Below are 27435 nucleotides of genomic sequence, written 5' to 3' on the forward strand. Positions count from 1 at the left end.
GGATTGTGTCATGTTGTAGATGACCGAACTGAGGTCCCAAGTCAACATCCACATGGCAACATTTGGTGTTGATTCAAGGCATTCAGCTCCAGAGTTCAGGTACATTCTACTGCCCAAAGCTGCCCAACTGTGGTGGAAGAAGCAGTTTCAAGTTTTCAAGGCTGGTAATTCTGAGTTCCTAGGCCTTGGCCTGAGGCTGACCGTTCCTGGCCTTCATCTGGAACAGCCTAAATTTGACCTTTCTTCCTTCCCTTCAGTTTCAGGTCTGTGAGGCTGCTGAAGAATGACCCAGTCAACTTCCAGAAGCTCCCCTACGCTAATGAGGATGAGGCCTGGAAGACCTATCTGGAGAACCCCTTGACGGCTGCCACGAAGGCCATGATGAGGGTCAATGGGGATGACGACAGCGTGGCGGCCCTGAGCTTCCTCTATGATTACTACATGGTATGTTTGCCACCGCTGGGCATGGCCCCCTCTGACCAACTTCACGTTCAGGCCTCATGGCTGAGCAGCCCCCCATGACCACCCCAGCCCCTCACCATGTTCTTTCTCACCTCTGGGCTCTTGTACATGCTGTTCCCTCTGCCGTCATCCTCCCCTTTCCCCTAGCTAAACCCTAGTCTCAGCCTTGAGTCTCAGCTTCAGTGTCACCTCATTCATTCACTAACAGAGGGGATGGCTTTCTTGGGTCTCCCATTCTATGCCACCTCTGGACGCACTCAGCAACCACCATCATTATCCTTGACTCTATCTGTAGAAACTTGCTGTTTGTGCATTTATTTCTCCACCTCGCCGTGAGAGCTCCTGGAAGGAAGAACCAAGCTGTGATCAGTACTGAGTCCTCAGCACCCCATACCGTGCCACACAGGCTCAATATGTATTGACTGAATGGATCGTTGCCTTGGCCACACACACTCAGTTACAGCAACACCTCTGATCTGCCGTTGTCTTCCTGCCCCTGTCCCTTAAGTCATCCAGTTGCCCTGTTGTTCCTACTCACGTATCCCAACCCCACCACCTAGGATGTGCCTTCTGTTCTTGAACCCATTCTCTTTCTTCAAGGCCCTTTCCAAGGAAGCCATCCCACCAAATCACCTCTCACTTTCCTGAGTGCCTTACTATCTATCCTATCCTTGGTCCACTCTATGCATTGTAACACCTCCTACCAGACCATCTTTCATTGTTCTCTAATTGTTTCCTGGATTTTAGGCCTTGACTCTGGAAGACAGTCAGTTCCTGACAACAGGAACTAGGCCCTCCCACATCTGACAAGTGGGCTTGAACTAGTGGGCAATCACAAATATATAACACAGGTGACATCACTACCCCCTCCAGTGCCTGTGCCAGACATTGCTAATGGATTACAGGCCACATTCTCACTGAGGGTACATGAGGCTGCAGAATCTTTTTCAACCCAGTACGCCAGGCAGCCCCTACCCATCTGTCTGAACTGTCACATGACAGCAAACTTCTTGTTCTCTCTCAACTGGGTGATTGCTCCAGGAGACTTTCCTGGATTTGAGAATGGGGGACCTGATTAGCCAATTGTTGAGAAACTGGCTCTGAACTTGGAAAATTCAAAGCCACTTTGTAAATAAGCCCTTAAATTTACTGACCTGAGAAGTCCTTTATCTACCGTATCCCAAGATGGAAGACAAATTCTGTAAATTCAGAGGCCAAGGCAGGAAGTGGCCCCAGATTCAAGAAGGCCCCAAATTATTTCTCTGGCTTTGGTTCTCATCCTGGATTGATATACTTACCCTACTTTACGTCTTCCCCAGCAGATCGATAGTGTCCTAATAGCATTTGGCTCAGGCCAATGGAAAAAAAAAAATTGAATTGACTGCCTCCACTTCAGGATATGATGGGGAGCCAGAATCCTAGGTCTAAGTTTAAACTATAAACCATAAAGCTGACCATAAACTAAAATCCAGCACCATCTCCCATGGACAAAAGGCCATTCCCAAGGTCAGAATGGTGGGGATAGGCTATGAAGGTGACACCTATAGTGGATTTAGTGAAATACAGTGTTCAGTGAGTTACACCTGCCCCACCGGCCCTATCCCACAGCACTGGAGTAAGAACAGGCCTGTGGATAATAAGGACATGGTCTAGTGGTATGGAAATAGCACCAGGTTGGGAGTTTGAGACCTAGTCCTGCCACAAATGGCAATGTGGCTTTGGGCAATATAGTTCTAAAGGCAGCCACTTCCCGTTTCTTAACTGAATGCTGGGCACTGTGCCAGGTGCCTTCCCTCATGCTCTTCCATGGGGCATGACTAAGAGCCCAAACCTTGGAGTCACTAGGCTGAATTGGAGACCTGGTTCTGGTTGTACTAGCCTCAGGGAGAAATGACCTGGATGCTCTAATACACAACAACATTATCATTATAATCATGAAAGATCACGTTTATATAGTGTTTCTATGTGCTAGGTGCTAGTCTAAGTACTCTGAAGGTGGTATTGCTAGTATTAGCCCTGTTTTACAGTTCTAGGAATTGATTCCAAGAAATCTGGGTCCAGAGTCTATGCTCCTAACCACTAAGACCACAGAGACTCTCTGGGCCTCAGTTTCTCATCCATATAATGGGGATAACATTAGACATTGCAGAGCAGTAATGGAGTGAAATTAGAGAACACCAGAAAGCATTTGGTACAGGGTGTGGTACATAGAAAGTACTCTATTAAAACACAGCAAACATTATTTTCATTAATCTTCACAATCTCCTTGAAGTAGTTGTTATAATTCCCCACTTGACATATGAAGAAAAAGAGTCTCAGAAAGGTACAATCATTTATCCAGAATACACAGCACTTTTAAGTGGTAGAGCTAGAATTTATGCCAGGCTGGCCTGATTCCAAATCCCATGATTCCTAACTGCTAATCTTGGGGTGATTCATCCCACCTTCTAAGTTTGGGCTCATGCTAAATGATGACGTGCCAACTCAAAGGACTGGCAAGTTTCTCCCTGTGACCAAGGTGGCTAGCCTACCTGGCCAAGTCTGCCAGAGTGGGTTGAGGCCCCTAACAGATCTTCCTCAAGAACCATGCATAAATGCTTCTTTCCTCTTAGGGCCCCAAAGAGAAGCGGATACTGTCCTCTAGCACTGGGGGCCGGAACGACCAAGGAAAGAGGTGAGGCTTACCCAGCCACCTTTGCTGCCCCTTTGCACTTCCCGACCCCATCTCCACCTCCACCGCAGGCCTCTCATCCATGGATGCAGGAGGCATAGTGCCTAGGGCCCGTGGTACTCCTAGAGGCCCACAAAAGCATTTTATTTTTAAAATCTTGTATCTTTGTCTTTATATCAGTGTAATTGTTAGAGGCATTTAAAAATATTTTCTGTGGAGCAATGGTCCTGTAAAGGCTAAAAAGACTAGGTCCTGTGGAGTCATAGTGAGACCCTGCTTGAACACACACACTTATACACACTCACGCATTCACTCCAGATGCCTGCAGGCCATGCAGACTGGAGTTTACTGAAAACAAACTTCAAAGCCATCGTGGTGGAAAAGCCCTGAAGGCAGCTTTTCTGTCCCAGCTCCAAAACCCTTCTCCCTGCAGCCCCAAGGAGAGAGAGACGTGGGCTGGGGGAGGAGATACCTGAGTTCCCGGACTTCTTAACTCTGGCCTCCTTGAGCCTCTGCCTGGCATTAGTGCCTCAGGGCACTGGTGTTCCTTTCCTCAGAGAAAGCAGTCCAGGCCCTGCTCAGGCCAGATGGGCATGGGAAGAACCTGCCCCCCACCGCCCTACCCCACTCCCCAGTACAGCCCCTGCTGGGAAACCTGCACTCCTCTCTGCCTTCCAGGAAATCCGAACTACTAAGGCAGACATTACGGCTAGTGCTAGTACGGCTGCCTCAAGGGCCCCGCTACTGTTAGCAACAGTGGGTTTGGTGCATGGGACTTTTCTCAAAACAGTTTTAAATGTTGTTAGCCTGTCTGATTACAAAAGTAATACCTGTTTGTTATAAAATGTTCAGATTGTAGAAATGTGTGAAGTAAAAAATAAAAGTTTCCTGTAATCCTATTTCCCTGCCCCCCTTAACAGTTTGGGGTCTATCCTTGCAGACCTTTTCATATACATATATAATGTATATTATACATATTATGTATATACATATGTTATGAGTACACATATTAACTGTACCCACAATGTACACACTCCCCTCCATACAAACCCATGGATGACTCAGTAAGTGTTTTAAACTGGACTAAAAAGAGTCAATGTGTCAGTGTGCTGGTCACCCTCCAGTGCAGCCCCCTTGCCCCTCGGAGAGGAGAGGTACACTCACTTGGCCCTCCTCTCTCTGTCCCCAGGTACTACCATGGCGTGGAATATGAGATGGACCTCGCCCCCCTTGAAAGTCCCACGCACCTCATGAAATTCCTGACAGAGAATGTGTCTGGAACCCCAGAGTACCCAGATGTGCTCAAGAAGAATAACCTGATGAGCTTGGAGGGAGCCATGCCTGCCCCGGGCAAAGCAGCTCCCCTCCCCACAGGCCCCAGCAAGCTGGAAGCTGGCTCTGTGGATAGCTACCTGCTGCCCACCAGTGATGTGTATGATAACAGCTCCCTCAACTCCTTGTTTGAAAGCATTCATGGGGTGGCACCCACACAGCGCTGGCAGCCTGACAGCACCTTCAAAGATGACCCACAGGAGGTGAGGGCCCATCCCTGTACCTCTCACAGCATCCCAGGATATGTGCAGAAAGAGAGAAAACAGTAAGGAGATCAGAGCTTTGGAATCCATGGGAGAAAAAGTTGTAGTGCTGAGGCAGGGCTGCCATGTACTATTGTCCAGGTTGTGCACTGTGCAACCTGCATAGCTGTATGGGGCGGCCCTGGGCTGAGGTCCCAGCATCCTGAATGTGGCCACTTATTCTTTCTGGGTTGTGTTTCTCTACAGTCGCTACTCTTTCCAGATATTCTGAAAACGTCCCCGGAACCTCCATGTCCAGAGGACTATCCCAGCCCCAAAAGGTAACTCAGTCCCTCTGGATCCCTGGCCACCTGAGCAGTGGGAAGGGGGTTGCAGACAGACCTTCATTCACCCTGTCCCTAGAGCAGGCAACATCAATGAATGAGAAGTGGGGAGTGATGGTACATAAAAGGAGAGAATGATTTCCACCTTTCTTGAGCTGTGACAGGGTGCTCCAAGCTCAGCACGCTATTAGAAAACCACAGTTTTGTTTCACTTAGCTTCCCCTGTGGCTTTGGCACCCCTAAGGGTTTCTCTAGTTTCCATTATTCATCAGAATTGTGGCTTAAGAAATCCATTAAATAGAAACCCCCAAAATGTGGAAACTGAGGCCCAGGGAAGTAGAGTGATTTATTGAGGTCACATGGTAAGTCCATAGCAGAGCCTCAGGCTTCCTGCCCCACTGCTCTCTGGGAGATACTCCTGCCTGGAAGCCCAGCCTCACCGTCCCCTCCTTCCTCCCCACAGTGACTTTGAATACACCCTAGGCTCCCCCAAAGCCATCCACATCAAGTCGGGCGAGTCACCCATGGCCTACCTCAACAAGGGCCAGTTCTACCCTGTTACCCTGCGGACCCCAGCAGGCAGCAAAGGCCTTGCCTTGTCCTCCAACAAAGTCAAGGTACATTGTCCTAGGAGCAGCTTGAGACATGCACAGAATGGTTGGGCCAGCCCTGCCTGCCAGAGTCCCCAGGGAGAAGGTGCTGTTGGATAACTACGCATTGCCCCGAGGTGGGGGAAGCTGAGGCAAGGGGCTGGGCCATGGGACTTAGGCTCTGGGAAGTGACCAGGACTCCTGAGCCTTTCCTGAGGCTGGGAGTCACAGTGGCTGCTGTGCTTGCAGAGCGTGGTGATGGTTGTTTTCGACAATGAGAAAGTCCCTGTAGAGCAGCTGCGGTTCTGGAAGCACTGGCACTCCCGGCAGCCCACTGCCAAGCAGCGAGTCATCGACGTGGGTGAGAGCCTGCCTAAGTCCCCATCCCTGTCTCTGTCTCTTTCTGTCTATCTCTCTCTCACACACACACACAGTCAGGCCGTTCTTGCTGAGTCCCTTTTCCGCAGCCTCCTCTGACCTCTTTAGCACTTAGTTCTGCCACCAGTTGCCTGCCTGGCCTCTGTCTCCAGGTCATACACTGTGGGATTTGCAGGGATTTGCATCTGTTGGCTGGAAGCAGTGGTTTCTTTCTAGCATTGCTTTGGGATAAACAGGACCCTGGGGGCCCCAGCAGTGTCAAATAAATAGACCCCTGGGATGCTGGGATGCCTGCTGGCTTGCTTGTCCCCATTAGGGGACTTGGCCAATTGAGACACAAATGGTAAGATAATAGTGCAGGCAGCAAGCACAGTGCAAGGGCAGTTCTGCAGCAGGTAGGTGGCTGGGGGAAGGCCCTCTGTGTGTGTCACCTTGTTCTGTCTGTGCCCTGAGATGGGTGGGAGGCATAGCCCATTCTCATATCTCCAGGTTCTGGCTTCATTAATTTCTTCCTGGCATTGTGAACTATGTCACCTCCCCTGACAGAGCTTCAGTTTCTCCAACTTTCAAATAGACTGAGGCCAGCTGCCCCGCCTGCCTACAGTGCGGCTTCTGCCTTGGAGCCCCGTATACCGGAGAACGTGATACAAATTGGGATACTTCAGGGACTTACCTGAGAAGCCAGATAGAAAGTGGTTAGGAACCTGAGTGCAGGAGCCAGACAGAGCTGAGCTCCAGTTGTTGCTCTGCCTTTTAGTAGCTGTGTGCCCTGGGCAAGTGACCAAACTTTCCTGAGCTTAATTTTTCATGTGTAGGCTGAATGTTCATAGCATCGGTATGAGCAGTACCTGAGGGATTGCTATATTGTAAGTTTTCAATAAATGGTAGTAATGCTACCATTTATTCAATATTAGTAGTTCTGTGTTATTTCAGTGGCTCACTTTCCATGGTACTGGTACTAGTACTTTTACTATAGCCATTACTACCATTATTACTTCCCTTACTACTACTATTACTGCTTTATCTGGGAGCTCTCCCAAATCACAGTCCCAACTGAAAAGTGTAACCTCCACCCCAAAATGATGAGGGCGCTGACCTAATTGGCAAAGTTAGGGATTCTCTCTGGGGTTTGGGCAGATTGGCTTCTCAGGCTGGACTCAGTTTTCCCATCTGTAACCCCAGGTACCATAACAAGATTCCTCCCTGAACTGATGCATGGTTCTTGGGGGAGAAGATGTAAGTCCTTGCCAAGAATGAGGCCCAGCTCTTAAATACCTCCTCCCCATAATGTCCCCAAATCCCTTTCCTCCTGACCCTCCTTCTGGTATCCTGTGGTTTCAGCTGACTGCAAAGAAAACTTCAACACTGTGCAACACATTGAGGAGGTGGCCTATAATGCACTATCCTTTGTATGGAATGTCAATGAGGAGGCCAAGGTCAGTGCTGGGGGCATGGCTGGGTTGGGGCTAGGCTACCCAGAAGCCCCCATCCTGGGGAAAGGGCTTGCCTACACCTAAGATTGTGGGAGTTGCTCCAAAGAAGGCACCAGTGGGGGAGGCAGAATACAGAGTGGTGGACAAGCACAGGCTCTGAGGCCAGAAAGGCCCACATCCCAGCTCAGTGACCTTGGACCGATGCCTTGGCTGTACAATTGGGGTGTAATCATAGCACCAACTGCTAGGTTGATATGAGGATCAGATGAGGTAAGTGAAAGATAAGCACAGATTGGATATAAATGTTGGCTTTAATACAGTCCACCCATTTACCAGATAGGAAAACTGAGCTTTGTGCAAGTCACAAAGCCAGCCACCAATGAAACTGGGTCTCCTGCAGAGTGTTGCAGGAGAAACACTTTGGAGTTGGGTAGGTGAGGGCTGGAATCTCCGTTCCTCACTTGATGAGCCCACCAGAAGAGAGCACTAATTGGCCTCCTAGGCTTGTGGAGAAGATTCCACAAGACCATGTGTGTCTAGGAGACGGGCACAGTGCCAGACCCATTGGGGAGGCCTGAGAAGTGGAGCCACTAGTGATCTGTTTCCATACCTCAGACTTTCTGTGTGCTTCTAGGTCTCTCTGTGTCTTGGTTTTGTTTGGAGAACTGGCACTGTGGGAAGGGTACTAGTCTAAGAGTCAGGGGCTGGGTGACTTGGGCCTGTCCCTTCCCCTCCTTGCCATCAGACCAGGGGTGGGTCCAGCTCAGGGCAAGGGCATCTCCGGCCGGGAGAGGTCGGAGAGCTAATCCCTGTCTCCCCACCACCTGCCCCATGGGGCGGTCCAGGCTGCCTGGAGAAAATGGAGATGGAAGGACTCTGAAAATGCACAGGGAGGCTCAAAAGTGAGGGATTATTATTATTCAAACAGATGCCAGGGGCTGGAGGAGGAGCTGGGGCCTCCAGCTCAGGGAGGTGAGGAAAGAGTTTCGTGGGAAGGGAGAGGTGGGTTTCGGTTGGGATTTTCTCACAGCCGTTTAAGCCCCCAGGCTTGGTCTTTCTCAGGTGTGAGCTGGGTGGGGGCTGCATTAGGGCTGAGCGGGCTGAGGGGGAGGTATGTCTGGCATGCGCCCAGGGGCCTGGTCCCCACAGCCGGAGAAGGAAGAGGGTCTTCTCAGGCCCTACACCCCATCTCCACCTGTTCAGGTCACGGTCATTGCCAAGGGAAATGTCCCAAAGAACAGGGGCCAGCCTGGAGCAGGGGGCGTCTGGCCCTGGTGCCCCATGGAGGAGTCAGCAGGTAGACAATCACCAGATGAGCTTGCCAGGGAGTGCCCAGTGGAGACTACCCCAGGCTGCCATCAGTCAGCTGTAGGCTCTGGGTTGAGACTCCAGCCATCCTACACATAGCAGTTACAGTATGTCCAGCAGCCACTACCTGCTAAGTCCACTAGGTACTCCATTCACCCTCAGAGCCACAGAAGCTAGGCTTAATTATCCCCATCTTGCAGATAAGGAAACTGAGGTCAGTGAGATTAAAGCACTTGTCCAAAGCCACATGGCTAGTGAGTCGCAGAGCCCAGCTTCATACCCTAGGACTAGTAGCCCCACATCGGGCTCATTCTGCTCTGCTACCCTCCCTGACTTCCTGTGGAAATGTTGGCAAGTCACATCCCCGCTCAGAGCCTCCATTTCTTCGGCTGTATAATGGGGGTGACCAGTCCAGTGATGGCTGGAGCTAGTGGTTGAGGGTACAGAGGGGCAGTGTCTCCTTGTCTATGGCCTAGGGCCATCAGGAAAGTGGTCTTCCAAACCTGGGAAGAGGAGTATATGGCCCTTCTCTACCTCCTCACTCTGAGTTGCAGAAAAATGAGACTGGATTTTAAGCCCCTAAAGGATCCTTAACCTCCCTTAATACTTTAGACTGTCCTTGGCAATCTAGAGAGAGCTGCATGGCCCAGGGGTGAAAAGCCTAGGATCACACCCCACCTTCCCACACCTTCCCTGTGTGGCCTTAGGAAAGTTGGTGCACCTCTCTGAGCACCAGTTTCATCATCTGTAAAAGGCGGGCGGTGCTATTTGCCTTCCATGGATGTAGTGAGGTGAGGGTGCTCACCAGGGCTACAGTAGGCTCAACGAACAGGGTGCTTGTGGGAAGCAGGGCTTGCGACCGGGGCATGCTGTTTATTCAGTTCCTTCATCTGTCCCTAGGTGTTCATTGGAGTTAACTGCCTCAGCACAGACTTCTCCTCCCAGAAGGGGGTGAAGGGTGTCCCCCTGAACTTGCAGATAGACACCTATGACTGTGGCTCAGGCCCTGAGCGCCTGGTGCACCGCGCCGTCTGCCAGATCAAGATCTTCTGTGACAAGGTGGCTGGGGTGGACAGAGCCTGCGACGGGCCCTGGGTGGGAGAAGCAGCAGCCCCAACTCAGGCCTCCTCCTCAGCCATCCTGGGTGTCCGCCTCCTGTTTCTTGTTCTCTGAATGTCTCTCTCTGACTCTGTGCTTGTCACTTGTCTGTCGTAGTCTGTCTCTGTACATTTCTATCTCTCCTTTCTAGATCTCTGAATATCTTTCCATGTCTTTTTCTCTATATTTCTCATATTTCTCTCTCTTCTTCTCATGTCTCTCTGGTGCCATTTCTCTTTTGTTTTTCTCTCTATTCTCGCTCTGCATCTGTCTGTCTCTCACAGTTTCTTCTCTCCCTGGCTTTCTGCCTGTCTGTCTCTCTTGTGGCCTATACTGACCTCAGACGGGGCTGGGCCAGGCCAGGCACTTGTACTTTCCCATTGCCTGGTCTCAGTCTGGGAAGAAAGCAGCACCAAAGCCTGGCCCATATTTAAAATACACAGCAGGGTGTCCCTTCCAAGACCTTGGTGACCCCTTTCCTTTCTCCCCTGCAGGGAGCAGAAAGGAAGATGCGGGATGATGAACGGAAGCAGTTCCGGCGGAAGGTCAAGTGCCCCGACTCCAGCAGCAGTGGTCAGTGGGGATGGGTCAAGGACCAAGCTGGGCTGGGCTGGGGTGAAGGGGGGAAGAGAACTAGAGGGCCGAGGTTGGGGGCATGATGGGAGGGACCCCAAGACACAAAGCCTTCTGTTCCACCAGGCATCAAGGGCTGCCTGCTGTCCGGCTTCAGGGGCAATGAGACCACCTACCTGCGGCCTGAGGCAGACCTGGAGACTCCCCCGGTGCTGTTCATCCCCAATGTGCACTTCTCTGGCCTGCAGCGCCCTGGAGGGGTAAGGGTCTTGGCCCCTAGGTGGGGCCTGCTTTAGCACTGACCAGCCAGGGGCCACCTGCCACTCAGCCAATATGGGCCAATTTAGATGTTTATAGGTCCTACTATTTTTCACATCAAAATGAAAATCCCTTTATTGAATCCCAGGGGATTAAAAATGTGTGTATGGTCATATAACTTCAGTGACCTTTCCTACTGAAGAGAAGAGTGTTAAAGAAATGACTTTATAATCATCAAAATATTCATGCTTGGAGCACACGTGGAGGTTTCTAGTACTGAGCCCAAGTTAGATTGGAGCTGCAGCAAAGCAGGTGGCTAGCAGTCATCCCAGCAACATTGGTGGGCACTCACTATCCCCCAGGGGCTGCTCTAAGGGCTTTCCCTGTATTCCCTGCATTAACCCTCACTACTGCCTATAGAGTTAATAATATTCTTCCCAGATTTGTGGGGTGGAAACTGAGGCAGAGAGACCAAAATTGCACAGTAAGTGGCAGAGACAGGATTTGGACCCAGGCAACCTGGCTTTAGAAGCAGGACCATTAACACCAGCTACACCACCTTCCAAACTGGAGAGCCATCTACCGAGTTCCTTGGACACACTAAGTCCTGGGCAGAGCCCGGCTACATTGCCTCATTTCACCTTCACATCATCCTTTGAGGCTGAGACAGTGTTATCCCACTTTCCAGATGAGATCACACAAGTCAGTTGCAGAAATCAAAGGCCCTGGAGCCTGTCTACTAGTTTGTTTCCATGTTAAACAATTTGACTGTTTCCTTCCACTGAGGTCACAGCTCACCACTGTTTAGGTGGGAATATTTACAGAAACAGCCCTTGGCATACAAGACGTGTTCAGTGCATGGACTGCAAGCAGTAACATAGATTATGGATGTCGCCCATGGCACACATTTAAAGCCCTTTCTGTCCAACATTGTCCCTTACTGCCCCAGAGTATGTGGGTGAATTAATCCCCTCACTCTTCCCAACCAGGGGCCCCAGTAGGGGAGAGGACCACTTGGAATTAAGGCTCCTGTAGCCAGGCTTGCACCTATGAGCCTGAGAGAGGGGATGTCCAGGGAAGCCCCCTGAGCAGAGAGCCTTGTCTGAATCCTGACCTTGCCTCCTTTCGGGTGTGTTACCCCCAGCGGCTCTCTGCCCTCTCTGGGCCTCAGGGTCTCACCTTGCAGGCCTGGCAATGACTGCACTAGATAACCAGGTAACAGGAGGGCTTAAAAAGAGTGCCTTTTTCCCTCACCCACCTTTTGCTCAGCTCCAGCCACCTAATTACCAACTGCAGGACAGTCTGCAGCCCCAGTGCTTCTGGGCACAGCGTGGCTCAGGTGGGACTCACTGATGCTGCCACTTTGCATTAGCGCCTCCTATGTGCCCACTGAGTCCCTGACTCAGCCAACTTGGGCTGAATGCTTCCTTTTGACTCAAAATCTCAGTTCCCCTAAGGGGACCTATCTGAGCAGAATGGACTGGAAAACTGGAAAGGCTTTGAGACTGTCCCCCACCCCCCCAAAGACTGTCCCTCTGAGAAAGCCCCCAGCAGCTGAGGGCCTCTCTCATCTTCTAAGTGTGACGGGAAATATCTTTTCTCTTCGTTGCAGGCAGTGCCTTCAGCAGGATACAGCAGCTCCAGCAGGTACGGAGAGTAGCAGCCAAGGGCCTCGCCTCCTTACCCGGCCCCCTTCTCTGCACTTCCCCGCCTGCCCTTCCCTCTGCTGCCCCCCAAGCCAGGGGCTGGGCCCGGAGGAAGCAGCCATGAGACTCTGCTGCCCCCACCCCCAAGCTGAATTCATGCTCCTTTCTCACTGAAACTGCCTGGGTTTTTATGGGTTTGTTTTATGTGAAAAGTTGGCGAATCTCTGGCGAGACACCTGCTTGTAAAAAGGGAAGGAAAAAGCCTGTGAGATGATTGTGCAGATTCAGAGACTGAGGAGGGGAAGCCATGCTGGAGGATTTAGGGGAACCAAGCCCCCCACACCCACCAGGCTCCCAGAGGCACAGGAAGGGACAGGCCTTTGCAGGCTAGGAAGGGCCTCCAAGTCCTTCTGTGTCTCAGCCTCAGCCTAGAGAAATGTCCAAGGAGGAAAATGGCCTCGTGGGGTTGGGGCAGACATGAGAGGACGGTGTGTAAATGGGAAAGCACTTTGTGAAGGTCATTTGTTGTTGACATCAGTCTTTTCCTCATAAACAAAAAGTACTTTTCAAAACGTGTTTTCAAACCAGGTTATGACACTTAACACTCACAACAGTCCCAGTGAGTCAGGCAAGCAGGTGTTATTGCTCTACTTTGTGGATGAAGAAACAGGCTCAGAGAAGTGAAGTAACTTGCCCAAGGTCACACAGCTATTAAGTAGCAGAGTCAGGCCGGAATCCAAGTCTGACTTACTCCAAATCCCAACCCTTCCTCCTCCCAGTGACTCACATCTGACCAGATTCTTTCAAAAAAGAATAATGTTGAAGAATAATAATGAAGCAATAGTCCACATTCACTAAGGCCCTACTGTGTGTCACTGTTCTAAAGCAGTATGCATTATTTTCTTCAGCTTCCCAACTTTATGAAGCATTACTACTACTTTATTGTCACCCATTTTACAGATAGTGACAGTGAGAGGCCAGGAGATTGACCCCAAGTCACCCAACTAGTGAGTGCAGTGAACCAGTGAGCGCATTTGAACCCAGGCAGTCCAACTTCAGAACCTGCTGCTTTAACCACCATACCACTGCTCTGTCCCTGCCCTCGTGGGCCCTTCTCCACCCCTGGGGCCCCTTTGGACTCTGGGTTCCTCGTGAGCTGCTGCTACCATCCCCACAGGCTTCCTCTGAAGCGCACCTGCTCGCCCTTCACTGAGGAGCTTGAGCCTCTGCCCTCCAAGCAGGCCAAGGAAGATGATCTGCAGAGAGGTAACCTCCTTGCCACCCTGTTTCTCTAAGTCCAGCCCCTGCCCCCAGCTCCTCCTGAGGCCTTCTCCAAAGCCCTAAACACTGGCAGCCAGGGCAGCACCCAGTCCTGCCAGGAGGGTACAACGGTTTCTGGGGATCTGGGGCCGGGCCAGGGCAAGCACCCAGGGTGCTTGGAGAGACCAGCGTGCAGTTTCAGGGATGCGCCTCCTCCGGCCGTGTCGGATGTGGACATCCTGGTAAAGGCAACAGGATCATTATGTTGGGCAAGTCCCCCCCACCCCACTTTCTCTTGTGGGAGTGGGAGAAGGGCAGGTTCCTATATCTGGCTTTCTGGCTGTGACACCCTACGTCTGTGACTTCCTGGGACAGAAGGACATACCTATACCTCTGGGACTGTAGCTGACCATCGAGAAGAAACCATCCAGCAGCTAAGATCCCAAGCTTCCAGCAGCCTTGAACTGAGCCCTCGCACCACACTTGGTGTTTCCAAATGTCATGTCATTAATTCCCACGAGAACCCTGTGGAATAGGGGGTGGAGCCACTTCCTTTTTCCATATGGGTAAAATGAGGCTCAGTAGTGTAAAAATAACATCTTTGAGGTCACGTAGCTGGCAGGTAGAAGAGCAGGGTTCCAAACGTGCCCACATTAGCACAGTCTGAGCAAGTGCGTGGGACCTCCAGAGCTGTGTGGTGCTTCCCAGACCCTCAGCGAGAATTTGCCCTTTCTGCAGGAATCAGTCTTATGTTGAAAACACTATTTTTTTTAAGATTCTCCTATCTTCTGAGGTATTCCCAGGCTCATTTATCCTCCTTCCACCACTAAAAACCACCCGTTTGCTTCTCAGTTCTGTTGTATGTGCGGAGGGAGACTGAGGAGGTGTTTGACGCCCTCATGCTGAAGACCCCAGACCTGAAGGGGCTGAGGAATGCGGTAAGAGACCCTGTGGACCTCGCCCTGCCCTGGCTGGACCCCATTCTGCCCTCTACCCTCACTCTGTGTCCCTTTACCCTGTAGTTCTGATTTCCCCCAGGAGGGCTCTGGGAAGGAATATGCTGGAACCCTGGCTTTCTGGTAGCCCATCTGTCCCACCCAATGGGGGGGTGGCGGGGGGCTGCAGGCCCAGCTGGTGGGGCTGTGCCTCTGATTTTATCTCCCAGCCAGAACTCTGGCTCCGCCCTGGGAGTCACACACACCATAAATCCTCCTTAATCTGATGGCTGCTGTCTGACAGGCCAGAGCTTTTTGTTGGCTTTGCAAACTTGTTTCTGTTTTAATGGGAATGAAACCCAAAAGGCCAGGCCCAGAAATACTCTTTTTTTCTTTCCCAGGGGGCCTCATTCCTATAGCTTGTGGTTGGCTGGGGGGCACTGGCTAGGGTGGATGAAGGTGGTGTCTGAGCAAGGGAACCTTCCCCAACCCCCCACCCCTAACTGACAGAGCAGGTGAAACAACCCTGAACCAAACCCACAGCAGCTTTGTGGCTCAGCTGAAAACTGAGCAAACACAGCCTCCACCAGGGCCTGATGTGCTTAAAGGTTGAACCACTCCGAAAAGCCGGGTGGTTTCAAGATGTCAGGCTGGTAAAGGGGAAAATGAATCAAATAGTAATGTTAGCTGCCTGTTGTTGAAGACCTGCTAAACGCCAGGCATTTTGTCAGGCATGTTGTATTTGCTAGCTCACCATAATTGTCTTAACAACTCTGAGAAGGGGAACTGTTATTATCTCCCCACTTCCCATGAGGATACAGACTCTGAGAGGTCAGGTGACTTACCGCGTTTACTAGAAGTGATAGAGCTAGGATTCTAGCCCAAGCTCTCTCTACTCTGCTGTGCTGTCCTGGTTTCTTCAGTGTCATTAGGCCTGCTTGGTACTAGCCCCAGGAAACTGGGCTCACAAAAGGCCATTAGCATCACTTGAATATAGACTCAGAATCTTTGGGTTGGACAGTCTCTAAAAGGGTCCCCATCCAGTGTTTGAGCTCTCTGCCCAGATGCTCTTCTAAGTGAGTGCCCACTCTTGCCTTGTATACTTCCAGAGATAAAGAACTCACTACCATAACAGGCAACCTGTGCTATTTTTACACAACTTATGCTTAGCAAGATGGACTCCCAACCTTCTTCCTGGTCACTTCCAGCTTTATCACCATTAAAATAAATAGTCTAAGAACTCTTCTTGCCTGGAGTTTCTCTACCAAGGCAGAGAATCACTGAGGAGCTGAACTGGATCCTCTTCCTAAAAGTCCAGCAAGGACAACGTCCACCTGAAGCACTTGGCTGGGTTTCGCTGCCCCTTCATGGCCAGGAGTGATACTAAACAGCAGCATTTGTCTGAGTTCTCACCAGGGGACAGGCACTGGGCTGAGTCTTTCACATGATCATCTCAGTTCATGTGCAGACCCACCCTGTGTGTACATCCCATTTTTACCCTGATTTTACATATGAGGAAACTGAGGCTCAGTGAAGTAAGGTGACTTGTTCAGAGTTCTGCAACTCCAGGTAGTGGAGTGGGACCAGACCAGGCCTGTCTGCTCCAGAGGAAACTTCATGACTTCTGGGGAGAAGTGGGCTGGTACTGGCTGTGTGAGCTCAGGCAGGTCACTCCCAGGCCTCTGAACTGCAGTTCCCTTGTCCAGAGAGTAAATGCCAGCATTCTAGGAGGTGAAGGGAGCAGGAAACCTGGGTTCTGGGCTATGTCTTGAGTGTGGGTTATCTTCGTGGAGCTCAGCATCCTCACCCGTGAGTTGGGGTTAATAATTCCTGCCTACAGGGGGAATGTTTGGGTTATCTCCCCTCACAACAGGGCAAGATTTACTGCTGAGGTCTCAGTACACGCCAGAACTGTTGTACCACCTCCAGTAGTCTGTGAGGTGGACTCTAACACAGTCTCCACGACTGGTCTGCATAAGGTCGGCTGCTGGTGAGTAGGGAGCCCGCAGCGCCGGAACCAGCCGAGTGTGACTGCAGGGGTAGTTTACAGCCTGTGAACATGCTGTTTGTGATGAGTATGTTGTGATGTGGGGAGACTTAGACAATAAGTTAAAAAAGTTACATTAAACTATCTATGTGGAATGTACAATATCTATATACATGGCCAATAGATGGGAAAGAATATATCCAGATATTAACGGTGTTTATCTCTAGGAAGCAGGATTATGGATGATTATCATTTTCCTCTTTTTATTTTTCTACAATGCGGATATATGTTACTTTTATAATCAGGAAATAAGTCACAGTATAAAAGACTGGTATTGATCCAGTTTTGGCAGACAGTGAGTCCCCCTCCTGTTCTCTTCCAGATCTCTGAGAAGTATGGGTTTCCTGAAGAAAACATTTACAAAGTCTACAAGAAATGCAAGCGGGGGTAAGTGCCCAGGACAGCTGTCCCTCCCCACTCTCCAGACTCAGCCCATTGCCCGCTAACTGCTGGCTAGGGAGCAGCCAGCACGTTTGCTGTGTCCAGCCAAGCCCTGCAGCTCAGTGCGGAGCCGCTGGGACGTGGCTTTGTGGAGAGGACCAGAGAAGGTGGAGTGGAGTGGGGAACCCCTAGTCAGGCCAAGGCCACCTGCAAAGACCAGACACAGATCACTATCTGGAAGGAAAGGAGAGACAGACAGATGGGAGGGTCTCTGCAGACCACCTCCTCTGGTGGAGGGGGACGTGCAGGGCTGCACAAGTCAAAAGACCCAGGTTCAAGTTCCAAGGGCACTGGATAACCAAGTCATTTGATTATAATGATGATGATGATAGTGGCTACCATGCACTTGACCACCCACTGTGTGTCAGACATGGGGCTAGGCATCTCTCACTGAACTCTCACAGCCACACTGTGAGGTAGATATGATTACCCACATTTCACAGATAGGGAAACTGAGGCTCAGAGGTGATAAACCGTGTTCAGGGGCAGGAGCAGTGGAGCAAAGGCACAGAAGCGGAAGGGCCCACAGTGTTGCTACTGGCTCAGTCAGGAGGCCCGAGAAGGGAGTGGATGGCAATGAGTCTGTGAAGGGAGCTGTGATCAGGCCTGATTTTGAGGGAGCCCCAACAGGGATGCTCCACAGGCCTCCTCCGCCTTCAAGCCTGGGTAAGGCAGGAAGGAATAAAGCTTTACCCTCCAGGGGGCCGGGCAATGCCTGCTGCCTACCATGGGCTCCTGGGGATGGTGTTAAGGACACTTGTACCTTTGCTTACGTGCCCAGGAGACCCCCAGGCTTCATTCCCAGGTCAGAGCCAGTGAGCTGGACCTCTGAGACCCTTGCTGACTAGGTCACCTTACTGGCCTGGCGTGGAGCCCCTGGGGCAGTGAGGAATTGTCACTGCTGTCTTCCTGCCCAGAGGACCCTGGACTAGGGCTCTGGGAAACACTCCCGTCCCTGCTGCCGCAGCTCAGAGCTGATCCTCCTGCTCTGGACTGTCTGACTCGAGCTCCATGTCCTAGGCACCCCCGATGCTGCTCGGCACTGCGCCGCGGCTCTTGTCCGGGGGCTTGCCTTTGTGGAGGACTCTGCAAAGTGAGGCAGGTTTTGCACTCAGGCTGAGACCGCATCCAGTCAGGCCCAGGAGCCAGCCTCCCTCCTCACAGGCCCAGCCCTGCCTCCCCTCCTTCTCTTTGGTTCCCACCCAGCCTCCACAGAAGGGGGTGGGGGAAAGTGTGCAGCCCTGCAGCCCCTGGGAAAGGATCTGTTTGATTTTGGTCGTATGACTGTCTAGGCTTTTTTTGTTTTTTTCCTTCCAAGTTTCGGTTTCAAACTAGGGCTCACATGCTCTCTAGAGCAGAATCCACCTCACAGTGGAGGCAGGCCTTGCTTTGCCCAGACAAGCCCAGCCCCACTTCTCCTTTGGTGCCAGTGCCCACACCTCCTGGCTGCACCCCACCTGCAGCCAGCCTCCCTTACAGATCCCACCACAGGCTGGGCTGTGGGGCTGGCAGAAGCCTTTGCCTTTGATTGGAGGATATGCAGTCAAGGATGTCCCACCCCCAGCCACACCAGCAGAATCCCAAGGCTTTCCCTTAAGCTCCAGCCAGCTATTTAAATCATAATAAATTCAGTTTGTGGAGCACTTCCTACCTGCCAGCCTCTGGTCTAAGTAACTCCCAGGCATCATCACATTGACCCTTTGAATTTGTTATGATTATCCCTATGTCTTCAGATGAGGAAACTGAGGTTCAAAGTAGTCCCAGCATCACAGTTACTGACTGGCAGAATCCTAGGATCCCAGTCTGTCTAAAGCCTGTACACACACACAGTATTTTATCTTGCTTCCTGCTAGTTCCTCTAACTGCTAAGCAATGTGCAAATAAAGGCTGTGGCTAGACCACCAATTTGCCCAGCCCAATAGCCAGATCACTCAGAGGTACCCTCAGAGGCACCCCACATGCTGTATACCACCACCCTCCAACCATGAAACCCTCAGGCCTAGGATTGTCTGAGATACCTAAATGTTAAGAGTCCCAAAAAAAACCTTTTGGGAGAGGAAAGGCCAGACTCACTCCATCTGAGGAACAGGAAATTCTAATCAGTGGCCTAGTTTATCTTCACAGGACTCCCTCAAAAGTCCTCTGAACAAAGGTAGATACAATCAGCTTTACAAGCACCACTGAGTGCTTGAAAGATTAACAAATACATTGTTTTGCTGGCAGCTGGCCAGGGGTTTCATGCGAACCAGGACAGAAGACAGCTAGAAATTGGCAAGTGACAGGAGGCTCACATTCTGGGATAGCACTTCCTGACAAGCCCCTGCCTCTAGGGCCCAATTGTCATTAACTTTTGAGGGGAAAGGGGTCTGTGGGACTGTCTGGGATCCCTTGTGTGTAGGTGTGCCCTCTGGGCCTGCTGGGAGGCCCTGCCTGGGAGTGGGAGGGAGGCAGCCTTCAAGTTTGAGCACGTACGCCACTTACACAGTGCCTGGCACCTGGAAGCACCCAATAAATGCCATTTGTTTTTGGCATATATGAAACAAACAAAAAGCCCCAACAGTGACAAAGTGCTCACCCCTTTGCCGTAGGTCTGGTCTCCTCTGATTTGTTCCCAGCCTGAAACCCCCAAAGACCCCTCTGTGAAATGAAGGAACTATAGACAGGGCCCAATAAAGTGGGCGCCTATAACGAGATGCTGGCAGTCAGCACCCAGGCCTCCTGAAAAGCAGCAGCTGCTTGATGACACTGCAGAGATAGCTGATGTAGCCTGGGGCTCTGTCTCCACTGCCCCCCCACCTGGGGAATGGCAGTGGAGGACCGGGCTGCTGCCCCCTCCCCCGTGGGGTCCTCAGGAAACCAAATGGCTACCTGCCAGGAGGAGTAGTCTGGGATTCTCACCCCCAACTCATGCCCCACTTAAAATCTTAACCCTCATCTGAAATCTGCCTCAAACCTGGATTTTGCCTTCCTTATAAATTTACTTTATGTATATATACACACACATACATATATAAATATATATTTACATATATGTATATATGTAAAATTTCCTTATATATCTACTTAAATACAAAATGCTTCCTAATTTGTGTTTATAAGGTTTTTGTCTTTCTAAAACACTGATACCATGGAGAGATGAAAGTCTGCATTCAAATCCCAGCTCTGTATCTGTTACCTATGACCCCAGGCAAATGACTTTGCTGCCTTGCCACAGGTTTCCCATCTATGAATTGAAGTAATATGGCCATAAGGATTTGTTCTCCCAGCCCTAGTACATTGTAAACTAGAGGGCTGGATCTAGGACTCTGTGGGGCCCTTGTTTTTGTTTGGAGCAAGACTCTGCACATGGAAAGGCCTCGGGAAATGCTAGTGGAGTAGATGGATGATGGATAGATGAAAATACCCAACACCACTGCAAAGGGAAAGCTAATGTGATGAGGTCAGATCACATCTTGGTGGGTCCCTCATCATGGAGGCAACTCCTGGAAAGGTGTCCTTTTGCATATACTATGGCTTTGAGCTCCTGCAGAGGGCCACAGCCATGGGGACTTTGTCCCCCTCTAAGGGTGGCTTAGGTACTTGCCTCAGAAGTGTGGGAGAGAGAGAGCCATGCCCCTCAAGTCTATTGTGCTATTCCTGAGATTTCAGCTTCACAGGGATAGAACTGAGAGGGGTTGTGTGGCATCTGCCTCTGGCTCAGGTAAGCACACCTGAGTGGTGACACAATGCAGCCTCCTGTTGAGCCCAAACCACACTGGTCCACCCACCACAGTCCCTGTCCTTGAACTCATGCTCTGTGTCGGAGTCCTCAGTCTGGCCTCATGACTAAGGAGCACTTTGTCTTCCCCAGATCTACGTATTAGTTGCTCAGAAGTGTCCATCTCATGCAGTAGGAGAGGCGCACTGGCACAGCAGCTGGCGTAGTAACCAGCAGGCCTGGGTCTGAGTTGTGGCTCGGCACTTGGCACTGTACCCTCCACTGTAAAGAGGGACAGTGAATCCCACCTTGCAGATTGTTGAGGGTCAGAGTGAGAGTGTGAGGTACCTGACATGTGGGGCACTCAGTCGGGAGTGACAGTTGTCTTCATCTTTGTACTCAGAGGCCCAGAAAATAAGAGGCCTGCCACGTTCTAGCCACACCTCCTCTTCTCTTCCAGAATCCTGGTCAACATGGACAACAACATCATTCAGCATTACAGCAACCACGTCGCCTTCCTGTTGGACATGGGGGAGCTTGACGGCAAGATTCAGATCATCCTTAAAGAGCTGTAAGGCCAGGGCATCCACACCTTCTGACCCCTTGGGGCAGCTGGCAAGTGGCCGCGTGCCACACACAACCTCTCCTCGTGCCTCAGTGCTGTCCCTTGAATGCCTTCCCTCAGGGAAGAGGTCCTCGCGTCACCAACCCAGTAGGGGCCTTGGGATGTGTTCTGACCCGAACCCCCATCTCATGCTTGAATCCACTTTCTGAACCTGCTGTGAGTGCGCGCCCAGCCAGAGACGGTGCCGTCATGGTTAACGTGCCCGACAGGCAGCTTCCTCCTCAAAGACCCTTCCTGCAGCCCAGCCCCTCCAGGCTGCCTGTTGAGAGGTGGAAGGAGACCCTCTCCCAAAGCTGACGACTTTTGTCCGGCACCTGTTAATTCTTCCATCAACTTCAGACAAAGGATTTCTTACCCTTTGGTCAGATACATTGAAAATTCTTGATTTTCAGTGCAAATGACTTTTAAAAGACATGACAGCGAACACACTCTCTTCCTCATGGACTTTCTCAACACAAGATGTAAATAATAGAGCTGATCATCTGGAACCAAGTGGCTGATGTGTAAAATGACCTCCGTGCCTGCTCTCTGTTTATACATTTCTTATTTACAATTTTCATTTATGTTATATATATATAAATATATATATATATAAGTATATATTGTATATATATGCAACATTTTATATTTTTCATGGATACATTTTTATCATTTCAAAAAATGTGTATTCCACATTTCTTGGACTATTTTTTTTAGCTGTTGTTCAATTATGCATTTTGTATACTCGTGGTATTTAGTAATAAAATTCTACCTATGTGTTACCTTTAAATGCTGTACTTGTTCCTTTTGTGACAGTCTTCCAGGCAGAGGAGGTGAAGGTAAACAAGGCTTCCCTCCTTCTCTATCTTGTGAGTGGTTTGCCCTAGACTTGAAGGATGGGGGTCAGCTGGGTGCTGGGGAAGCAGAGGTGCCCACCCAGAAGGCGCAGAATCCTGATGCCCAGGTCTCTGTCACGTGCAGTCCCACAGGCTAAATGTTATGACCTTAGGCTCATTGACTGGAGATGGGTAAGTCCTGGGAAGGGTCCAGGATGACCTTGCCGAGGCCCTCACGGCTGGGACCAGTGGCAGGAGCCATGTTTACATAATACGACTTCTCATAAACTTGTCTGAATAAAAGTTTTTTAAAAAGTTTGAAGCTCACAGACATCTCCAAGGACTTCTATCTGATAGTCAGGGTCATTGGTCCAAATCTCCAAGGCCTTGCCTGGAGGCAGGGCTGGGACTAGGGTCAGGCAAGTGAGGGACTAGCCTCAAGGGCAAAAATTAAGAGGAGCCAAAGATCCCAGTAATCAAGATGAATCATAGTTTAATGCAATATTTTTTCAAAATTAAAGGAAAAAAAAATCCATTCTGAGCACTTTCAAAATGTTGAAGTCAGTCTCTGTATTACTGACGCTTCCTTTGTCCTCAGACCCCAGTGTGGTTTGCCTGGAACTGCTCAGGGCCCCCGTGGAGCACCGAGTTGCTCTGCCCGCTCCAGGCCTGTGCTGCTGTCATCACCGTAGATGTCAGAACAGGGTGATGTGTGAGAGGGAGATGGCAGGGTGTATGCAGAGTGTCAGCACATTGCCAGGCAAGCCAGAGGTGCTCAGCATCTGTCCATTTCCTTCTTTCCTGAGATTCCTGCCGGCTGTCCTCCCAGAGCCCCTGGGAAGCAGCAGGTGGTGCTTCTCAACTTTGACTGCACATTGGCATCACCTGGGCAGCTTTTATCCTCTCCCCCACCTCCCCACTTCCCGGACCCCACCCTGGAGCAATTAAATCAGAATTTCGGGGGGTGGGGCCCAGGCGTCAGTACTTTTTAAAGCCTCCCAAGTGATCACTATGCAATCAAGGTAGAGAGCCACTGCTCTAAAAAGGCCGTAATTATCAGGCCTGCCTTTGTCATCTGGCCAGTGTCTGTCTGGACTCATACACACAAAGAACCATCAGTATCAGGGCAAAGCCTGCTGCAGTGTCCAGGTGTGGATAAAATGAAGGTTCCCGTGGCCAGGATTCTCGCCTGGCCCTGCTTGGCTAGCTCACTACACACGTGTGGGCAATGCGTCGTTACTGACTCTATGTAAAGAGCTCTGCCCAGTGCTCTGGGCAACACAGTGGCACAGCTGCAAGGCTGCAGGAGAGCAGAGCAGAGGCTGGAGTGGTGGCAGCGCCGAGGACAGAGACTGGCTGTGTGGGCTGAGGGGCCCAGAGGCAGAGACCGGCTTGCTGCCTGCAGACTCGCTCTGAGTGGACGGGATTTTAGTGATTGACCTGCCACCGTGGAAATAAAGTTGGGTATAACCCTTTCACCCCAAGAACATTCTACTCTCATTTTCTTTGGTCGCATTGAATCCATCATGCCTGGAGCTGAAACCCATTGGCAAGACACCGGGAGAGGAGCGGGCAGCTGCACGTCCACTGTACGTCCGGCCATCTCCAGCAAAGCCACTGGGGCCCATTCTCTTCCCCTCTACATAAACAGACAAAGGCTGTCAATGGCTTGAAGGGCCATTTGGAGGGGCCAACGGCTGCCATTCTGGGTCTTTCGCTCCAAAGAGTGAAAAGGTGAAAGGAGTGGTTAGTTCTTCCCAAACGGGGGGTCACTTTAAAAAGGCAGCTGTTGCCTGGTGGAGAGAGCGACCCCTGGCTGGAGGTGGCTTTTACCTGGTAGACAGTGAGTGGGTGAGGGGAGAAAGGGATGAATGACCTGCTACACTAAGTGTGGTCCATGGACCAGCAGTATTGGCCTCACCTGGAGCTTGTTAGAAATGCTTACACCTAAAACTAATGCAGTATTATGTGTCAATTATATCTCTAGTAAAAAAAACAGAAAAAGAAATGCAGACTTTCAGGCCTACCCCAGACCTAAAGACTCTGTCTTAAGTGAATTGCAGGCACATTAAAATTTGGAAATCATTTTATTAAACTATCAGTGTATCCTAACCCTAACTAGATGTATAATCACACTGAGAACTTTAATAAATATACCAATGTCCAGACCCTATCTCAGATCAACTAAGTCAGAACCTCAAAGGTTGAGGCCTGCGCAGGCTGCCTCTGCAACAGCTCCCAAGGTGATCCTAACGCACAGCCAGGGCCTGAGAACCACTGGGCTGGACGGAGCTATGAGCAGCCTATGATATCTTAAAAGAGGCTGGATACAGTCAAGTCAGACCCTCTGAGTTGAGGGCCTCAGGTCCAGTCATGGCTTCTATAGCACAGGGATTCTGCTGACCAAGAGCAGCCCTGTGTTCTCCCAGGAGCCCCTCTTTCCTGACCCCACTTGGAGAGGGCTCCTTCTGGAGAGAGCGTCTTCACCTACTGGTGCTCAGCCCAGCTGCCCAAGGGGAGGAGAAGCCTGTCTTGCTTTTCAATGCATCACCCCCAGCCTCTGCCCATGGGGAGCCCAGGGCCAGCTCCTTCCAGGCCAATGGCCTCCTAAGGTCTTCCAGGGTCAGAGGGACCTAAAACCAAGGCCTACTGTTGAGAGGCCGGGGTCAAAGAAAGGTACAGCTTCAAGTGTCAGCTCTGTAAGGGCCTTTCAGAACCTCTAACACCTGAGCGGGCAACTGATGGCCTGCAGAAAATTCTTTTAGTCTAAACAAAAAATTTTTAATTGCAATATGGTTGTCAACATCTCAGATCAAGAGATTTCACATTTTAAAGATTCTCCAGATTCTGTTGAAAAATCTGCAGATCTGACAACAGTTAGCTGGAGCCATTTTGGATGTCCTTTAGGCAGTCAGCAGCCTCAGCCCCCAGCCCCCCAGCCCTGCCTCCCTGTTCTGCTCTGTGCATTGCTCGTCCAGCCCCTGGGAGTGTTTACCTGGAGCCCCTCAACTCTAACCGGACCTGCACCTGGAAGAGAAGCTGCAGCCCTGAGAGAACAGACGCACTAGGTGTCCTGCCTTCAGAGCCAGGCTTCCACTGCTCCTGGCAGAGTGCTCCAGGCCATGCAGCGTTTTGGGCATCTGGGGCTCACAAAGGCCAGCTTTTGTGAGATGCAAAAATTTGGTTTAATTGGATATGTTATTCCATCTTTCTCCCTCCTTCCTCACCCACCACTCCCCAGAGGGAGAGCCAATCAGTGGCCAGTTCTGACACGAAGGCCCAGGATGTAACACAGGAAAGTCAAAGGAGCGACCCAAGGGGACGGGAGAGGCCTTGTCGATGTGGGAGCTGGAGGGGAGACTGCGCAAGAGACTTCCACTTACAAACGGGAAAGATAACAGCAATGCTTGGGAGGGGAGAGGATGTTGGGTACTTCTATTTCCTCTTAGTTCTTTGGGAATCTTCCTCTTGCCAAGGGGAATCAATTTGACAGGCCAGAAAAGACCCAGGCTCCGGCTCCAGCAGGCTTCTGCCCATGAGTGCTGTTGAATATAGAGCCAGTAAATGGATGTGGGGGCCTCTTCTCAAGCGGTCATAGCACCTGGCTGCCATGCTCTTCCTGAAGGTGAGATAGGGAGTCTTAGCTGGAGGCAAGGACTCAGGCAAGCCCTTCATGGATCCATCACAAGTGCCTCTGGGCCTTCCCAGAGGAATCCTGGGAACTGCAGGTGTCTGGAAGTCAAGGCCAGAAGGATGGGAGCACGTCTGGGCCGCAGCCCTGTGCTGCCGACCTTGTGGGTACATTCTGGGCCCAAGAGCCCTGGCTCAGCATCAGGCTTCTAGATGGAGCATCAGCCATTGGCTACCTTCTTCCTGGAGTCTCAGTTGGAGGAGCCCCATTAGTCTGAGGGGAGGGGAGCAGAAGCCAGCCTGGACAAATGGGCAGGGGAGGCTCTGTCCACTCCATATTTCTGCTCAGGAAACCACTGGAGTCAGTGGGGGTGGGCATCTGACCTCCAGGAGGCAGCTCAGGGCAAGAGCAAGTGCAGCTGCTCATCCGTAGCAGTCTGGGTGGCAGAGCTGTCCCCAAATCATCAGCTGTCATACACAAAATAGCCATGCTCTGAGTGAGCATCTGGGGACCCCGGGGGGGGCAGCAGGCGGCTGGCGTTCTCCCCGAGCTTGTATGAGGTCACTGCTACAGCACTGGGATCCACTTCTTGTCCTCGTTGTACAGAAAGGACTGCCTTCCCAGCAACTCAGGCTTGTATGTGGCTGTGAGGAAGGAGACGGCATTAGGGGAGGAGAGGCCAGCTGCCTGAGTCCCTGGCGTTCTGTGTCGGCGCTGGCAAGGCCGGGGGGACCCTCTCCCAGCCTCTGCATCTTACACATGGGGAGAGGGGGGGCAGGGACTGGCCCACAGTTATGTGGCTCTTAAAACTCTGGCTTCCTGCCTTCTTTAGCTCCTTTTAACTTCTTTTACGGAAGAAAATTAACAATAGAATTTTGTATGAAATTGGAAAAATATATTGAGTAAGGCAATGGTGTCAGCTTGGTGGGATTTTGTTTTGATTTAGTTCGAAAACTTCCAGAAAAGTGAAACCCACCACAATGGCAGGCACAGCTCCCCAGGAGACCAGCCACCAGGACCACACAGGCCGTGGGAACCACACCTAGGGGGACTGGAAACTCATATGACACTGGCTTGGTGAATTCTGGTCCGTGCATGTCAGGGATGGTGAATAGCTAAGGGGCCCAATCTTGGTACTGCTGGTACCCCTGGGAAGCTGCTGATGGGAGCACAGGGCAGTCCAGGTAGATCTGCACCCCCTGGAAGCCAAGAAGGCAGATGTCCACATATGCTCATGCCCAGGCGGCCCTCAGGGACACCCTCCTTGGCACAGGTGGTCACCGCAGCAGGTGGCCTGCACCTGCGTGTCAGGTGCCTTGCACTGCACACAGCGTGGAAAAAGCTCTCAGAAGACAGAGCCAGAAAGGGTCAGGCAAGCACCCCCACTGGTCCCAAGCCTCCTGGAGCCCACCACTCATACGGAGCATTAGTACGTCTGCCAAGACAAACCGCGCTTTAGGTGGACTGAGCAGATGACCGCAACCTGAAGCCCTGCAGTCTTGTCGGCTTGCTAATAACTACATTTCCAAGGCCGAAGCTGTGAGAATGACTTTCTCCCTGTCCCGTTTACCTTACCTTTTACTCACCTGTGTGTTTGGTGGGGCCTGTGTCTCCCCAGCAGACTGACGCACCTCGGGGGGTTAGCACCAGGCCTTGTTCATCTTTGCCTCCCCAGGGTGGGAGCATCATCAGTGCTCACTGAAAACTGG

General features: G+C 51.2%; 2 protein-coding genes across 3 annotated transcripts in view; one reads left to right on the top strand and one right to left on the bottom strand.

Annotated features, from left to right (window-relative positions):
* Window positions 1–21994, top strand: part of GRHL3 (grainyhead like transcription factor 3) — a 32645-nt gene extending 10651 nt beyond the window's left edge. The window contains exons 3-17 of one of the 2 annotated variants that reach the window (XM_057499846.1): window positions 258–444; window positions 3075–3136; window positions 4323–4668; window positions 4915–4988; window positions 5455–5608; window positions 5831–5942; window positions 7301–7395; window positions 9601–9759; window positions 10293–10371; window positions 10498–10631; window positions 12242–12276; window positions 13453–13541; window positions 14388–14473; window positions 16840–16904; window positions 21116–21994. In XM_057499846.1, the coding sequence (XP_057355829.1) occupies window positions 258–444; window positions 3075–3136; window positions 4323–4668; window positions 4915–4988; window positions 5455–5608; window positions 5831–5942; window positions 7301–7395; window positions 9601–9759; window positions 10293–10371; window positions 10498–10631; window positions 12242–12276; window positions 13453–13541; window positions 14388–14473; window positions 16840–16904; window positions 21116–21230 (1792 nt within the window). In that variant the 3' untranslated portion in view covers window positions 21231–21994. The remainder of the gene's footprint in view (window positions 1–257; window positions 445–3074; window positions 3137–4322; window positions 4669–4914; window positions 4989–5454; window positions 5609–5830; window positions 5943–7300; window positions 7396–9600; window positions 9760–10292; window positions 10372–10497; window positions 10632–12241; window positions 12277–13452; window positions 13542–14387; window positions 14474–16839; window positions 16905–21115) is intronic. The other variant, XM_036914720.2, reaches the window with a different exon arrangement.
* Window positions 21832–27435, bottom strand: part of STPG1 (sperm tail PG-rich repeat containing 1) — a 57678-nt gene continuing 52074 nt past the window's right edge. Inside the window, exon 11 of the mRNA XM_036914726.2 lies at window positions 21832–26370. Coding sequence (XP_036770621.1) covers window positions 26294–26370 — 77 coding nt within the window. The 3' untranslated portion in view covers window positions 21832–26293. The remainder of the gene's footprint in view (window positions 26371–27435) is intronic.

Source organism: Manis pentadactyla, chromosome 4, assembly GCF_030020395.1.
Source record: "Manis pentadactyla isolate mManPen7 chromosome 4, mManPen7.hap1, whole genome shotgun sequence".
Lineage (NCBI taxonomy): Eukaryota > Metazoa > Chordata > Mammalia > Pholidota > Manidae > Manis > Manis pentadactyla.